Source organism: Odocoileus virginianus, chromosome 3, assembly GCF_023699985.2.
Source record: "Odocoileus virginianus isolate 20LAN1187 ecotype Illinois chromosome 3, Ovbor_1.2, whole genome shotgun sequence".
Lineage (NCBI taxonomy): Eukaryota > Metazoa > Chordata > Mammalia > Artiodactyla > Cervidae > Odocoileus > Odocoileus virginianus.
In genome coordinates this window covers 46381936-46396382 of record NC_069676.1, presented here as the reverse complement: position 1 = coordinate 46396382, position 14447 = coordinate 46381936, and the positions used below count along the sequence as shown (strand labels likewise).

Sequence of the window (14447 nt, the reverse complement as noted above, 5' to 3'; positions counted from 1 at the left end):
GGTGATTGGCCAGAGAGAGAGCCAATGAGGGGCCAAGCTCCCTATGAGGCGGGGCTTATCTAGGGGCTGGCCCAAAGCAGGTGGTCTAATTGGAAGCCTGCTGGCCTGTGGGGCGGGGCAAACATCCTTCCGAACAGCTCACGCCCCCGGTGATGTAGGAGGCAAAAGATTGGCCCAGCTTGTCTAGGCGGGTGCGCGGAGGTAGGCTGACGCAGCTGTGAGGCGAGCGTGATAGGTTTTTGGGAAGGCGGAAGGTTTGAATGGTCAAGGCTTTTGGCTGTTAATCTTACTGTGAGGCTGTAACGTCAACCGTCTGCAGAGAGAAGCGGCAAAACCCGACCCGGGCCTATCTGGTCGAGAGGCATAGATGTCTGGTTAAATCGCCTTTACCTCAGATTTTCTTTAATTCTTCTAGAATCTTCGCTCGTGTGTGATTTCCCTGCCTACTTTCATTGCTCCTGAAGGCAAGTCTCGGACTCAAACCTGAGGTAAGCCTGGAACTGTGTCCTCCACAGAATCACGGGCCTCGCGAACGGTGTTTAGGGGGACAAAACAGGTATTATCGCGAGTTAGAAGACCTGAGTTCCTTCCTGTCAGGAGTCATGAACTGTGTGGCCCCTAACAAGTCAAAGGCCTCTTTTCACTTCATCTTCAAAACCCTGAGGTTGCCTTTCTGTAAGTTAAGTTTCCAATGGAAAGGCCAAGCCGCTTCCGGCAAGTGCTATTTCACCTTCAGGCCAATCTGTGATTCACCGTTTGGGAATGCCCCCTTCTCCAATACTGGTTCATTTGGTTGCAACTGGAAAGGGTGGAGGAGGTTGTATAGGTGACGTTTTCCCTCTCTTGTGTTGTTTAGTAGAGTCCGACTCTTTTGCGACCCTATGGACTGCAGTCCACCAGGCTCCTCTGTCCATGGGATTTCCCAGACAAGAATACTAGAGTGGGTTGCCATTTCCTCCTCCAAGGGATCTTCCCCACCCAGGGATTCAACCCACGTGTCCTGCATTGGCAGGCAGATTCTTTTTACCGCTGAGCCATCTGGGAAGCCTTGTCCCTTAGCTAGGTTTTGTTTTTTCTTAGAACTTGGAGACAATGTCTGCAGAATTCTCATCCAAAAAAGAGAGAAGCCTTGCCTCAGGACCTAGTTTTAGGTCCAATCAGAGGAAGATATTAAACCTGCTTCTTGAGAGAGATGCCTCCTTTTCCATCAGTTCAGATCTCCCTAGAACTCCAGTGGAGAAGAAACTTTTTGGTGACTCTGCAAACCTAAGCATTTTGTCTGGGTAAATCTACCTTTTCTTTTCACATCTCCTTTGCTCTTCTAAACAGTTTTTGGGTTTTTTAAAAATTATCCTGGTTCAGAGATAAGGGTTAAGCTACTCTCCTTGACTAACCATTTAACAGTTTTGAGTCTAAGGCTTCTTTTCTGTGACATAGAAATAATAATCCCTTACTGTCTTACTATTCTATATGATCTTACTAGGATCATATAGAATCACATGATGAGGAAAGTCTTTGAAAACTATTGCATCACGTGAGTTGTCACTTTATAAGTACTACAGTTAACATTACTTTTCTTGTTGTTTAGTTGCTAGTGCCCAATTCTTTTGCAACCCCATGGGCTGTAGCTGTCGAGGCTCCTCTGTGGTGTTTCCCAGGCAGTAATACTGGAGTGGGTTGCCATTTTCTTCTCCAGGGGATCTTCCCAACCCAGGGATTTAACCCAAAACTCCTGCATTGACAGATGGATTCTTTAACACTGAGCTACCAGGGAAGCCCCTATTGTACTTTAAACTCTGGTAATGTCATGCTCTGATGCCTCAACTAGCCAGCAAAGTTGGAAGTCAGAGAAGTACTGAAGACTCCAGGGAGAAATAAAATCTGTGTGCTCATGGTGCTCAGGGCAAAAGATGAGAAATCAAGACCCACCTCAGCCATTTTCTTAAATTACCTTGATTCAACATGTTGATGAGGAGAAAATGAGGTATTATTGGAATAGAGAAAAGGTAGGAGATTTTTCTCAAGCCTAGTCTGACGTGTTTCCAAAAATCAGTTAAATTTATTTGAAGACTATTTTATGCGGTAGTCAGGGAGGGGTATTTCAAATGAAGAGGATAATGTGATTTTTGCCTTTTAGGATATTTTAACGCAGTGGGAATCTTGATGTATTATTATGTCTCAACAGAGGAACCCCAAAACGTTGCCTTGATCTTTCGAATCTTAGCAGCGGGGAGACGTCTGCCACTCAGCTTACTGCTTCTGCAGACCTTGATGAAACTGGTAGGGAAAAGGGAAGTAAAGGCCTCAAGGGAAAGAATAATTGTTAGGGGAGAGGACAGTAGTATGATAGAGATGGAAGGTGGTAAAAGTGGATTTAAAAAAAAAAGTAGATAGCCTTGAGGATGGAATTCTTTGAGTACCTAGAGGATTTTTGAGAAGAATGATTCAGCCAATGGGAAGAGAATTGACCCAAGTAGGAGTCACTTTGCATTGAGAAAGTTAGACAAGAAGGAATATTTTGTTGATTGATTGTGGGAATGAAAGTGCTAGTTAAAGATGATAAGTTTTATGCCCCAGTCTAGTTTCAGCAGAGACAAAGAAGCCAACATAAAGAAATGCTTTGTCAACTAATTCTTATGTGTTTTTATACGGTGTGTACCCCAAAGGAATGTGTTTTACTAGTCAACCATTTTAGTATTTGTTCTAATTTCATATTTCCTGAGTGATAAATTTTCCTTTTTACTGATGAAAAAAATCTCTGTAGGTTAGCATAATTCACTATTACTGAGAAATTTTCCTTTATGTGACACGTGCAGATTTTCAAGTTTCCATGAACTTGTACCATGGTACCTTGTATCATGAAATTGGTATTTATCAAGAGCCTTTGTGTTTAAAAGTTCAGCTTTTGAAATTAATATGGCTCACTGGTAATGAAAATTAGAAGGAAAGACAAAATACATGAACAAGAATAACTCTTTACATCTGATTGCAGGTCATTTGGAGTCTACAGGACCTGAGCAAGTACAGTTAGCTGGAATGTAAGTTCTTTTGCTAAATGAATCCCGTACTAAAGTATTAAAGCCTTCTCAGCACTGGCCTAGGGATTTTTTCCCATGCAGACTCTATAGAGAATGTTTCACCTTAGGTGTAAGGGGGCTTGAAGGTGTAGGTTCTTCCCTTGAAAGATATTTTAAGTTTCCAAAATCGAAATTGTGTTGTGAGGGACTTCCCTGGAGGCACAGTGGATGGAAATCCAGCTACCAATGCAGGAGACTTAGGTTTGATCCCTGTCCTGGGGAAATTCCACATACTGTGGAGCAACTAAGCCCATGTGCCACAACTTTTGAGCCTGTGCTCTAGAGCCCAGAGTCACACCTACTGAGCCTGCATGCCATACCCACTGATGCCCATGCGCCTAGAGCCTGTGCTCTGCAAGAAGAGAAGCACTGCATTGAGAAGCCTGAGCATTGCAATGAAGAGTAGCCCCCTTGTTGCAATTAGAGAAAGCCTGTGGGCAGCAGCAAAGACCCAATGCAATCAAAAAATAAAATAAATAAAAAATAGTAGATTACTTATATAAAAAATAGTGGTGTGAAAATGAAGGCTATTTATTTTAACCCTCACATACAATCAGTATTGTCTTTAAAATGGAAGAGAATGGTATACTGAACTTAGATGGAGGCTGTTATCTGCCTGTGAGTAGTACTAAATCTTAGTGTTCAAAAGTGCATCAGAGTGCAGGCTCTGGAATCAGAGTGTCTGGATTTCAGTGTCTACTGCTTCATCAACTTACTTTGACAAGTTTCTTAACCTCAAGGAACCTCAGTTTATTTGGAATAAAGAAATAATAATAATGGAGATAATAGCACTTTTCATAAATGACTCCTGTGAGGATTAAATGAAGATGTATACCTAATACATATGCTGCATTTTATAATGTTTATTGTTACTATTGAAGATTCTTTATTGAAGATCTTAGAAAAATGTTCAGTTAGAGAGTACTCAAGGAATGAAAAGTACTTTATCATGAATTTTCCATTTGATTGTTTTAATATTTTTGTAACTTTATTCTTCAAAGTTTAGATAAATTAGGTGCCTCTGTGCACTAGGGAAGACTCTCCATGAGTATTTTTAATCAATACATGTGAAAATTTTACTTTATATTGCTTTTATTTTCTTTGAATTGCTTGTATGTCCTAACCCAGGTAGACTAGATGAAGTCTGGGGAGGGAGGATAGAAATCCATAAAAATAAATATTAACTCCCAATAGTCCATGCTGAAAAATTAGCAAACTGTAAATTGTGTCTATATAAGATATAGGACAAAGTCATCATCTTTAATGCATATCTATGTATGGTTATGCCAGTGAGGTGAGGTCCTCATCCCCAGGATGTCACTCAATGTCTTATTATTTACCACAGAGAACACCCTATATATTGTTATTGGAAGAGACATCAATTAGGTACAGGTCTCCTAGAGCGCAAGAAAAGAAAGGTGGGGTGTCCTAAGTCACTGAAGAATAACCAAATCGTGTTTGGGGTTTGAATGACTGGCAGTTTTTCTTTTTTTGATCTACAGAAATTACCACCAGCATCTTATAAAATGTAGCCCAGTGAGTAACTCATTTTCTTGGGTTTGGGTTTGTCAGGTGGGAGGCAGAGGATTTCCAGCTTAGCTCGAGGATGCGGATGCCGGATGTTCTTTGAAAACAATCTCTTGTAGGCACAGCTGTTTTGTAGCACTCCGAATGCCTTGGACCGTGGCCGCAGGAAGAAAGACGCAGTATGTGGCTTGTCTGCAAATAAGGAAAATGTGAGTTTAATGGAAACCTAGGTCCATTAGTAGTTTTATTCCTTTGAGAAGAGCAACTAACTCATCAGTATCACTATGAGACTTAGAGCTGTCTGTGCTTCAGTATGCTTGAGAAGCAAATTGCAACACTAGAGGAAAAAATTCTTTATAGTTTGGTTTTTTTTTCCATTTAAGGTTTGATCCTAGTATGGAAACCTGGCTTCCAGTCTTCCACAGCAGGTCATCATTATTACTCATGTTCAGTTGATTGTAATGTAAAAAATTTAGAACTTAAAACACAGGGATGATTTACATAACTTGTTCACATATTCATTGCATGGCTTCATATACAAGTCCAGGTTTTTTAATTTCTTATTTCCCTCTTAGTCTAGCTTCTTAGCCCCTATTCTGAGGAAGTCATTGTCCTTTTTTGTCTGAGTCTCAGATCATCCTTCAGTTCGCAAGTTGAAACTAGCTTCTCCAAAGCTATATAATAGCTAAAATAATTCTCTAACTCATCCCTTCATTAATCCCTTTTTCTAACCATCTTTTTGCTTTTCCTGTCCTCCCATCCTTTCCTCCAGGTCAGTATGTATAAATGATAGCTGCTGTTCTTCTTTGCTCACATTGCCTAAGTTATGCCCATGTTTTTTGGCTGTCCTAATCAGCTTTTTCTTGAATTAATACAGTTCTACTCTGTTTATAATCACTATTTAAAAATCTCATCATTCCTTCCCCTGTCCGGCTCCCTTTTTCCTCCCTCCCTTTGGCTTGTGATCATAAAATCAGTACCCTCCAGAGCATGCTGTTTTATACACCATACATCAAATCCAAACCATAATTTGTATTTTCAGGATATGTGGTCAACCTTGATTACATGTACTATGTTTTGTGAGGGTTATCCATGGCTTCATCAGATGAAATGTTTTTGGCAGTCTGCTGACACCTCTTCTTTCAGCCAGTGTAGTTTTTCTTGTGCAGGAAAAGAGCACTTCAAAGTCCCTGGAGTGGTGGGTACCCAGGAACCTGAGGTCTCCTCTTTCTCTACTGGTGAGTCACTGGACATCATCCTCAACAATCAACTGAGGTGTTGTGGAGTAGAGGATTGCAGATCTGGATTTATGGCCCTTTGAATTTTCTTATCTGACTTGAGTGAGAAAAGGGGTTGGAGAAGTAACCTTTGAGCAAGGAAAGGGAGGAGACATGTCCTCTGATCTTTTTATGTTCAAGTTTAAGAAGAAGAATAAATTCTTAGGCCTTTTAAAGCATTTCTCCTTTATTCTTTAAGTGTTTCCCTCTTCTTTCTCATGGCTTCCAGGTGGCTCAGTGGGTAAAGAATCTGTCTGGAACGCAGGAGATATGGTTTCAATCTCTAGTTGGGAAGATCCCCTGGAGGAGGGCATGGCAACCCACTCCAGTATTCTTGCCTGGAGAATCCCATGGACAGAGGAGCCTGGCTGGCCACAGTTCATGGGGTCCTCAAGAGTCAGACACGACTGAAGCAACTGAGCATGCATGCACCCTCTCTTTGTCAGTTTTAAAAGTACTGTGTACCCATTGTGAAAACTGTGTAAAAAATATAGTAAGCCATAAAAAAGAAAATAGCTACCTCATAGAGAAAAACTACTATTAACATTTACCTCATTGCTTTCAATCTTTTAACCATGTGTATAGTTTTACAAAGTTGAGGTCATATTGTATATATAACTTTATATTCTATTATTTTAAATATTAAAACTCTTAGTAAGCAGTTCTTAATGGATGCTTTTATTCTAATAATTGAACTGTAATTTATATAAGTACATCCCGATTGTTGGGCACTTATGGATATATACATTTTGCTTTTACAAATAATGATATCATGTAAATTCCTGAGCACAAATTTTGCCTGTTAACAATTTTTTTATTTAGGATTAGTACCAAATATTATAATTACTAGATTAAAGGGTTTAAATATTTTTAAGATTTTTGATACATATTGCCAAATTCCTTTCCAAATAAAGTTCTAAGAATTTACATTTTCATGAGCAATCCATAGCTCATTTGGATAAATGATTTGTTACCACTTTTAAAAATTTGCTAATTAGATGGGTAAAATGTTTTGTTTTATGTTAAAAATAATTAGTAATGATTACATGTCCCTTAGCCATGCATACTTTCTCTAGTGAATGATTGTGTCCTTTGTCCATTTAGCTATTGGAGTTTTAAGTTGCACAGGTGCTCACTTGTTGTTGTGTTTGTTTAATTGAAGTATATTTGATTTACAAGGTTGTGTTAGTTTCAGGCATCACTTGTTTTTAATAAACTGTGAACTTGATATACTCCTGAGATTTGGATCCTAATCTCAACACTCTGGGGAAGGCATTTTAATATGCCCCATACTAAGGAGATAAAGTTGAGCATGTTTCAGATTTTTCACATCTTGGAGTAAGGCAAGACTTGGAGCATAGTAAATTGCTAGATAACTGTTAGTATATGTATGTGTAATTTTTTTTAATATAGAAAAATATACATAACATTTACCTTCTGAACCATTTTTGTGTACAATCAGTGGCATTAAGTATGTTCACAACATTAAGTACGTTCACTATCCATTTAAGAATTTTTTTATCATTAAAAACAGAAGCTCTCTGCTCACTAAATAATGGTGGTGGTGGTTTAGTCTCTGAATTGTGTCTGACTGTTGTGACTCCTGTGGACTGTAGCCCACCAGTCTCCTTTGTCCTTGGGATTTCCCAGGCAAGAATACTGGAGTGAGTTGCCATTTCCTTCTCTTGGGGATCTTCCTGACCCAGGGATTGAACCTGTGTCTTCTCCATTGTAGGTGGATTCTTTACCACTGAGCCACAGGGAAGTCGCCCATTAAACAATAACTTCCCCTTTCTCCCTCTGGTAACCTTTAGTCTACTTTCTGTCTCTGTGAACTTGACTGCTCTAGGTACTGCTTCATGTAAGTAGAATAATATAATATTTGGCCTTTTCTGTCTGGTTTATCTTACTTAGCATAATATCTTCAAGGTTCATCCATACTGTAACATGCATTAGAATTTTGTTTCTTTTTATGGCTGGATAATATTCTATTATATGGATATACTACATTTTGTTTATGCATTATTCTGTTGATGGACATTTGGTTTGTTTCTACCTTTTAGCTATTGTGAATAATGCTGCTATGAACATTAATATAAAAATATCTGTTAAAATCCCTACTCTCAATTCTTTGGAGTATATACCAAAAAACAGAATTGCTGGATCATACATGGTAATTGTATGTTTAATTTTTTGGTAGAATCACCATACCATTATCCACAGCAGCTACATCATTTGACATTTCCCACAACAATGTATATGGTTCCAACTTCTCCATATCCTTGCTGACACTTGTTATTTTCTGTTTTTTTGTTTGCTTGTAGCTTTCCTAATAGGTACAAAGTAGTATCTCTGTGGTTTTGATTTGCATTTCCGTTATGACTAGTTATGTTGTGCATCTTTTCATATGGTAGTTGGTCATTTGTATATCTTTTTTCAATAAATGTCTATTCAAGTCCTATTTTCTGTTATTGTTGCTATTGTTGTTGTTGAGTTTTGGAAGTTCTTTATGTGTCTTGAATATTAACCACTTATCAGATATGTGATTGGCAAATATTTCCTCCTATAGGTTACTTTTTCAGTTTTTTAATAATATTCTTTGATGTACAAAGGTTTTTAATTTTGATGAAGTCCAGTTTATCCTATTTTTCTTTTGTTGCTTGTGCTTTTATATAATATTCAAGGAATCATTGCCAAATCCAATGTCATAAAGCTTACCTCATACTATTTTTTTCTAAGAGTTTTATAGTTTTAGCTCTTACATTTAGGTCTTTGATTCATTCTGAGTTAATATTTGTATATTGTTATAAGTTAAGAGTCCTAGATAGTTTTTAATATTGTCAATATACTTTGTAGGACAATGGAAACTTGGTGGAAAGTGAAATGAAACATCTGGGCAGTCCCATTACTACAGTTTCAAAATTACATAAAAATCCAGAGCTAGCAGAAGATCAAGCAGAAGAGATATCAGATGAATTGATGGAGTTTTCACTGGAAGATCAAGAAAAGGCCAAGGTAAAATACTCTCTGATAGTATCTTTGTGTTTTTCATGTTCCTTCATTCTTGAATAAATAAAATTGTGTCTCTAATATGTTGCAGCCACTGGACTATGTGGTAGGTCTGAAGAGATCAAGAAGATATGGTCTCTATACTCTAAGGGTTACGTGACTGATAGAGTGTCAGGTCATCATGGGAATATTACTGCTGGTGAGAAGGTTTGTTAGCAGTTTGAGTAAATCACCGTCAGTGTAATCTGGTGTAAAAGATAGCTCCAGAATAATAGTAATAGATAAAATATGTTTAGGATGATTTTTCAGATATTTTAGAGTATATCTTTTTGTCTTTTATCCTTTCCATATTACTAAGAGGAATATATGAAGCCTGTGTTATTAGCAATATGCTGATATGTCAAAGATGCTTTCTTAGGCATTTAGATTTTCTCTGTTTCTCTTTTTTTTGCATTTTGATTTTCTGAGTCAACTTCCTTTCTTTGAAACAAATATATGCAGGGGTTTGCTTTTTTGGTGGGATCCAACATTCTCCTGGCAATGGTTGTCCAGCAGTGAGTTGCACTTTTGGAGTTCTCGCAGGAGAAGATGAGCATATGTCTTTCTACTCTGCCATCTTTACATGTAGACTGTTAAGATTAAGTTCTAGGACCCGCAACAGATTTCCCAATTTGGGGGTCTGGCAAAGGGACTGAGAACCCCCAGGGAATTTGACTTTAGAGGCCAGTGGGATTTGATAACAGAACTTCCACAGGACTGGAAACAGACTCTTGGGGGGCACAGACAAAACCTTGTGTGCACCAGGACCCAGGAAAAAGGAGCAGTGTCCCCACAAGAGACTGAGCCAGACTTGCCGTGAGTGTCCAGGAGTCTTTGGCGGAGGTGTGGATCAACAGTGGCCTACTGCATGGTCAGGGGCAATGAATACAACAGTGTAGGAATAAGTCCTTTTGAAGGAGGTTGCCATTATCTTCATTACCCCTACAATCGTTTGGTCTTAGGTCAAACAACAGGAAGGGAACACAGCCTCACCCATCAGTAGAAAATTGGATTCAAGATTTACTGAGCCTCTTTCCCGGCTGGAACCATGGAGGGTGCAGAAGAGAAGAAAAAGAAGATTCCTGCTGTGCCAGAAATCCTTAAGAAAAAGCGAAAGAATTTCGTAGAGCTTAAGATCAAGCGCCTGAGAAAGAAGTTTGCCCAAAAGATGCTTCGAAAGGCTAGGAGGAAGCTTATTTATGTAAAAGCTAAGTATTACCACAAGGAATACAGGCAGATGTATGTACAGGACTGAAATTCGAATGGCTCAGATGGCACAAAAGCTGGCAATTTCTATGTACCCGCGGAACCCAAATTGGCATTTGTCATCAGGATCAGAGGTATCAATGGTGTGAGCCCAAAGGTTTGAAAGGTGCTGCAGCTCCTTTGCCTCCGGCGGATCTTCAGTGGCACCTTTGTGAAGCTCAACAAGGCATCAATTAACATGCTGAAAATTGTGGAGCCATACATTGCATGGGGATACCCAAATCTGAAGTCTGTAAATGAATTGATCTACAAGTGTGGTTATGGCAAAATCAACAAAAATCGAATTGCCCTGACAAACAACGCATTGATTGCTCGATCTCTTGGGAAATACAGAATCATCTTCATGGAGGATCTGATTCATGAGATCGATACCATTGGAAAACGTTTCAAAGAAGCAAATAACTTCCTGTGGTCCTTTAAATTGTCTTCTCCATGAGGTGGAATGAAGAAAAAGACCACCCATTTTGTAGAAGGTGGAGATGCTGGCAACAGGGAAGACCAGATCAACAGGCTTATTAGAAGGATGAACTAAGGTATCTACCAGGATTATTTTTGTAATCTGGTCTGTTAATAAACAATTGAAACAAATTGAAAAAAAAAATTAAAAAACAGATTTACTGAGCATAGCCCCTATAAAGAAAGCTGAGCACTGAAGAATTGATGCTTTTGAACTATGGTGTAGGAAAAGACTCTTAAAAGTCCCTTGGACTGCAAGGAGATCAAACCAGTCCATCCTAAAGGAAATCAGTCCTTAATATTCATTGGAAGGACTGATACTGAAGCTGAAACTCCAATACTTGGGCCACCTGATGTGAACAACTGACTCACTGGAAAAGACCCTGATGCTAGGAAAGATTGAAGGTGGGAGGAAAAGTGGAAGACAGAGGATGAGATGGTTGGATGGCATCACCAACTCTATGGACATGAATTTGAGTAAGCTCCGGGAATTGGTGATAGACAGGGGAGTCTGGTGTGCTGCAGTCCATGGGGTCACAAAGAGTTGGACATGACTGAGTGACTGAACTGCACTGAGCATAGCCCCACCCTTCAGAACAAGACCCAGATTCCCCCACAGTCAGTCTTTCCCATCAGTAAACTTCCACAAGCTTCATCCTTATCTGTCAGAGGGCAGACAGAATGAAAACCACAATCACAGAAAACTAACCAAATTGATCACATGGATCACAGCCTTGTCTAACTCAATGAAACTATGAGCCCTGCTCTGTAGGGCCACCCAAGACAGACGGGTCATGGTGGAGAGTTCTGGCAAAACGAGGACCACTGGAGAAGGGAATGGCAAACCACTTCAGTATTCTTGTCTTGACAACCACATTATCGGTATGAAAAAGCAAAAAGATAGGACACTGAAAGATGAACTTCCCAGGTCAGTAGGTGCCCAACATGCTACTGGAGAAGAGTGGAGAAAAACTCCAGAAAGAATGAAGAGATGGAGCCAAAGCGAAAACAACATCCAGTTGTGGATGTGATTGGTGATGGAAGCAAAGTCCAATGCTGTAAAGAACAATAATGCATAGGAACCTGGAGTGTTAGATCCATGAATCATCATAAATTGGAAGTGGTCAAACAGGAGATGGCAAGAGTGAAAATTGACATTTTAGGAATCAGTGAACCAAAATGGACCAGAATGGGTGAATTTAACTCGGATGACCATTATATCTACTACTGTGGGCAAGAATAACTTAGAAGAAATGGAGTAGCCCTCAGAGTCATCAAGAGTCTGAAATGCAGTACTTGGGTGCAATTTCAAGAATGACAGAATGATCTCTGTTCGTTTCCAAGGCAAACCATTCAGTATCATGGTAATCCAAGCCTATGCCCCAACCAGTAATGCTGAAGAAGCTGAAGTTGAACGGTTCTATGAAGACCTACAAGACCTTTTAGACTAACACCCCAAAAAGATGTCCTTTTCATTATAGGGGACTGGAATGCAAAAGTAGGAAGTCAAGAAACACCTGGAGTAACAGGGAAATTTGGCCTTGGAGTACAGAATGAAGCAGGGCAAAGGCTAATAGAGTTTTGCCAAGAGAACGCACTGGTCATAGCAAACACCCTTTTCCAGCAAAACAAGAGAAGACTCTACACATGGACATCACCAGATGGTCGACACCAAAATCAGATTGTTTATATTTCTTTGCAGCCAAAGATGGAAAAGCTCTATACAGTCAGCAAAAACAAGACTGGGAGCTGACTGTGGCTCATATCATGAACTCCTTATTGCCCAATTCACACTTAAATTGAAGAAAGTGGGGAAAACCATTAGACCTAAATCAAATCCCTTATGATTATACAGTGGAAGTAAGAAATAGATTTAAGGGACTAGATCTGATAGACAGAGTGTCTGATGAACTATGGAAGGAGGTTTGTGACATTGTACAGGAGACAGGGATCAAGGCCATTCCCAAGAAAAAGAAATGCAAAAAGGCAAAATGACTGTCCGAGGAGGCCTTACAAAAGCTATGAAAAGAAGAGAAGCAAAAAGCAAAGGAGAAAAGGAAAGATATAAACATCTGAATGCAGAGTTCCAAAGAATAGCAAGGAGAGATAAGAAAGCCTTCCTCAGCGATCAATGCAAAGAAATAGAGGAAAAGAATAGAATGAGAAAGACTAGAGATCTCTTCAAGAAAATGAGAGATACCAAGGGAACATTTCATGCAAAGATTGGCTCAATAAAGGACAGAAATGGTATGGACCTAACAGAAGCAGAAGATATTAAGAAGAGGTGGCAAGAATACACAGAAGAACTGTACAAAAAAGCTCTTCACAACCCAGATAATCACGATGGTGCGATCACTCACCTAGAGCCAGACATCCTGGAATGTGAAGTCAAGTGGGCCTTAGGAAGCATCACTACGAACAAAGCTAGTGGAGGTGATGGAATTCCAGTTGAGCTATTTCAAATCCTAAAAGATGATGCTGTGAAAGTGCTGCACTCAATATGCCAGCAAATTTGGAAAAGTCAGCAGTGGACACAGGACTGGAAAAGGTCAGTTTTCATTCCAATCCTAAAGAAAGGCAAAAGAATATTCAAACTACTGCACCATTGCACTCATCTCACACGCTCGTAAAGTAATGCTCAAAATTCTCCAAGCCAGGCTTTAGTAACACGTGAACCGTGAACTTCTAGATGTTCAAGCTGGTTTTAGGAAAGGCAGAGGAACCAGAGATCAAATTGCCAACATTCGCTGGATCATCGAAAAAGCAAGAGAGTTCCAGAAAAACATCTATTTCTGCTTTATTGACCACGCCAAAGCCTTTGACTGTGTGGATCACAATAAACTGTCGAAAATTCTGAAAGAGATGGGCGTACCAGACCACCTGTCCTGCCTCTTGAGAAACCTGTATGCAGGTCAGGAAGCAACAGTTAGAACCAGACATGGAACAACAGACTGGTTCCAAATAGGAAAAGGAGTATGTCAAGGCTGTATATTGTCACCCTGCTTATTTAACTTATATGCAGAGTACATCATGAGAAATGCTGGGCTAGAAGAAGCACAAGCTGGAATCAAGATTGCCAGGAGAAATATCAATAACCTCAGATGTGCAGATGATACCACCCTGAAAGTGAAGAAGAACTAAAGAGCCTCTTGATGAAAGTGAAAGAGGCGAGTGAAAAAGCTGGCTTAAAGCTCAGCATTAAGAAAACTAAGATCATGGCATCCAGTGCTGTCACTTTATGGCAAATAGATGGGGAAACAGTTGAAACAGTGTCAGACTTTATTTTTGGGGGCTCTAAAATCACTGCAAATAGTGACTACAGTCATGAAATTAAAAGACGCTTGCTCCTTGGAAGGAAAGTTATGACCAACCTAGACAGCATATTAAAAAGTGGAGACATTACTTTGTCAACAAAGGTCCGTCTAGTCAAGGCTATAGTTTTTCCAGTAGTCATGTATGGATGTGAGAGTTGGACTGTAAAGAAAGCTGAGCACCAAAGAATTGATGCTTTTGAACTGTGGTGTTGGAGAAAACTCTTGAGAGTCCCTTGGACTGCAAGGAAATCCAACCAGTTAATCCTAAAGGTGATCAGTCCTGGGTGTTCATTGGATGGACTGATGTTGAAGCTGAAACTCCCAATACTTTGGCCACCTGATGCGAAGAGTTGACTCATTTGAAAAGACCCTGATGCTGGGAAAGATTGAGGGCAGGAGGAGAAGGGGACGACAGAGGATGAGATGGTTGGATAGCACCACCGACTCAATGGACGTGAGTTTGAGTAAACTCCGGGAGTTGG

General features: G+C 39.7%; 1 protein-coding gene across 1 annotated transcript in view; it reads left to right on the top strand.

Annotated features, from left to right (window-relative positions):
• The first annotated feature begins 228 nt into the window (after positions 1-228).
• Positions 229-14447, top strand: part of CDC25C (cell division cycle 25C) — a 35296-nt gene continuing 21077 nt past the window's right edge. Inside the window, 7 exon segments of the mRNA XM_070465429.1 lie at positions 229-488; positions 1081-1283; positions 2186-2280; positions 2993-3038; positions 4580-4613; positions 4724-4813; positions 8738-8896. Coding sequence (XP_070321530.1) covers positions 1093-1283; positions 2186-2280; positions 2993-3038; positions 4580-4613; positions 4724-4813; positions 8738-8896 — 615 coding nt within the window. The 5' untranslated portion in view covers positions 229-488; positions 1081-1092.